Source organism: Ipomoea triloba, chromosome 2 (assembly GCF_003576645.1).
Source record: "Ipomoea triloba cultivar NCNSP0323 chromosome 2, ASM357664v1".
NCBI lineage: Eukaryota > Viridiplantae > Streptophyta > Magnoliopsida > Solanales > Convolvulaceae > Ipomoea > Ipomoea triloba.
The window spans coordinates 14,903,297-14,905,659 of record NC_044917.1 but is presented as its reverse complement, the minus strand read 5'-3'; the positions used below and the strand labels follow the sequence as shown (position 1 = coordinate 14,905,659).

Here is a 2,363-nt window from a genome sequence, read left to right as displayed (position 1 = left end):
AAAAAAAAAGGACTAAAAGTGGACTGCCACCTATAAATCTAGGACAAAAAATGGAATTAACTCTTATAAATTTAAAATGTGTATGTTGATATATTTAAGATTCCAAAAGTAGCCTTCATGAGCACCTCAGTTAGTAACATGGATGAAATTTGAGAAAAAAGACCAAGTATTGAGTCACACTAGCGACAGTGTAAGAGCAACGGTCAAACCTCTATGTTCAACTAAGTTACCATGATTTATATCATCCTAAATGTTCTGTCAGGCCGAGATCTGAGATTCCTTTGGGTTGGATATTCAACTTTTCGAGAAGAAAGATTCCAAAAGTGTAATTGAAAATGGAAACAAACATAAAATCTCAACTAATTAGCGGACAATAATTCTATTACCAAAAATAAAATTAGGTAATCTACTCCACAACTTCTCCGTACCACTTATAAAATAAACCTTAGTTGAATTCAAGAAACATTCATTCATCGTCAGAAGAGGTAACTTTTTAACTCTTGGTTTTTATTTTATTTTATTTGTTTCTTTCTGCATTATATTTTCAGTAATATATATTAGTACTTTATCCGCCATTGCCATTGTTGCTGACTTGCAGTTGATTCGTAGTTAAATTAGCTGTGTTGATCTTTAATAATTATATCAAATAACAAATGCTTTTTCTCTATCTTTTTTTTATTTGGTTATGTATTCTTTTACAATTAATAACAAAATTTTGACAAGTATATATCATGCTTTTAAAATATTAAAGAGCAATTACAATAGTAATTTTCGCTCAGTTTTTTAGGAAGAAAAAATTATGTATTGATTTTTATCTTATGGGAAATTGAGGGTTTTTTTATTAGATTTTTTTCTTGCAAATATGATTTTTGAGTGGGTCTACTTTTAAGGAGAAAGGGGAAAACTTGCACGGAATATCGCATGTGCAGCAATCTGGGTGCCTAGAATGCACGGCCTTTGGGCGCGTAATGCATTTATTTTTTTTCTGTCAGAATTTATTGTTTCCCTTTTTCACTTCTCACTTGATTCTCTCTCTTACATGACCTGCAAAAAACTCACAAAAATCTACAACTATTGAGGTTCTCTAATTTATTATATTGTGTTGTTGCTTGATTGATTTATATTGTTTTTGTGGTTTAATTGAAATTAATAATTAATAATAATAACAATAATGTTTCTTTCGTAGGTTTTGATCCTCTTGAAGATGGGTCGAAGAAAAATAGAATTAAAACTTATAAGCAATAGAAAAAGGCGGTTTGTGACGTTTCAGAAAAGAAAAAAGGGGTTAGAGAAGAAGGCTTATGAGCTCTCGACGCTTTGCGACGTTAAGGTTTGTCTAATAATGTATGGCCCTAAAGGAAACACTGAGAATCAAATCCCAGAGCCCAACATATGGCCGGAAAACCCGGAGTTTGTTTCTACCATGATTGAATCTTATCAAAATCAAGTCGAGTCCAATAAGAAGATTCGAACTCAAGATCTCTCCACTTTTTACGATAACTTGGCGAAGAAGGCAGAGTGTGAACGCGTGAAGAAGCTCCATGAAAGGAAGAATGGCGTTAACGCCGTTAAGTACCCGACATGGGATGAGCGTTTTAACAGGCTGTCGGCTTGTGAGTTGAGAAACGTTATTAGCGAGTTGGACGTTAAGGTTAAGGCTTCAAAGGAGAGGATTGATTTGTTGAAGGGCAAAAGAATAACGGTTTCCCCGCAAAAACCGGATCTGGCGGCGCAGCCGCCGCTGATTTCTCGGAGACTGGTCGGAACAGGCAGTTTGCAGATGGAGAGCATTCAGCAAACCTCGTACAATATTAATCCTCCTACGATAAATCCGGTGCCTTATCATCTTCGTCATGATGGACGTCATCTTTTGGCGGCGGCTGAGGTCATGGTGACGAAGAATAGGGTAACGATGACGAAAGTTGAGCCTATGCCCAGCAGTTTGCTATCTTGCGCCCAACCTGCCGCCGAGATGAGGCCGTACTTGCAGAATCTGCCGCCGCCGGCGACGGTGCCTTACAGTTGGAACCTCCCGGCGGCCGTGATTCCGTACGGTCAGTATCAGTGGATGCATTATTCTGATAATGTGATGAGAAATGGATACTATCCCTAGTTAGTGCATACAAAAAACTTATATTATTCTTGTTTTATTATTATTATTATTATTATTAATTTTTTTTCTTTTTGTTAGAGAGCTATTTAATTTGAATAATTGAATCTTAAACTTGATTGAGGTTTAAGATTTCTGAACATGAAGATCGAGAATAAATAAAATATTAATTTCTTGCCTTATTTTAAAAATAATAAATATAAAAATAAAAACAAAACCTTTAATTCTTCTTCCCTGCAAAGAATGAACTTGC

At 35.3% G+C, this 2,363-nt stretch overlaps 1 protein-coding gene across 1 annotated transcript; it reads left to right on the top strand.

Moving 5' to 3' along the window:
- Positions 1 to 1,204: 1,204 nt before the first annotated feature.
- Positions 1,205 to 2,113, top strand: LOC116010804 (agamous-like MADS-box protein AGL8 homolog). The gene has a single exon (XM_031250312.1). It carries the CDS (start codon positions 1,205 to 1,207, stop codon positions 2,111 to 2,113), a length of 909 nt encoding a protein of 302 aa, XP_031106172.1.
- Positions 2,114 to 2,363: the final 250 nt, after the last annotated feature.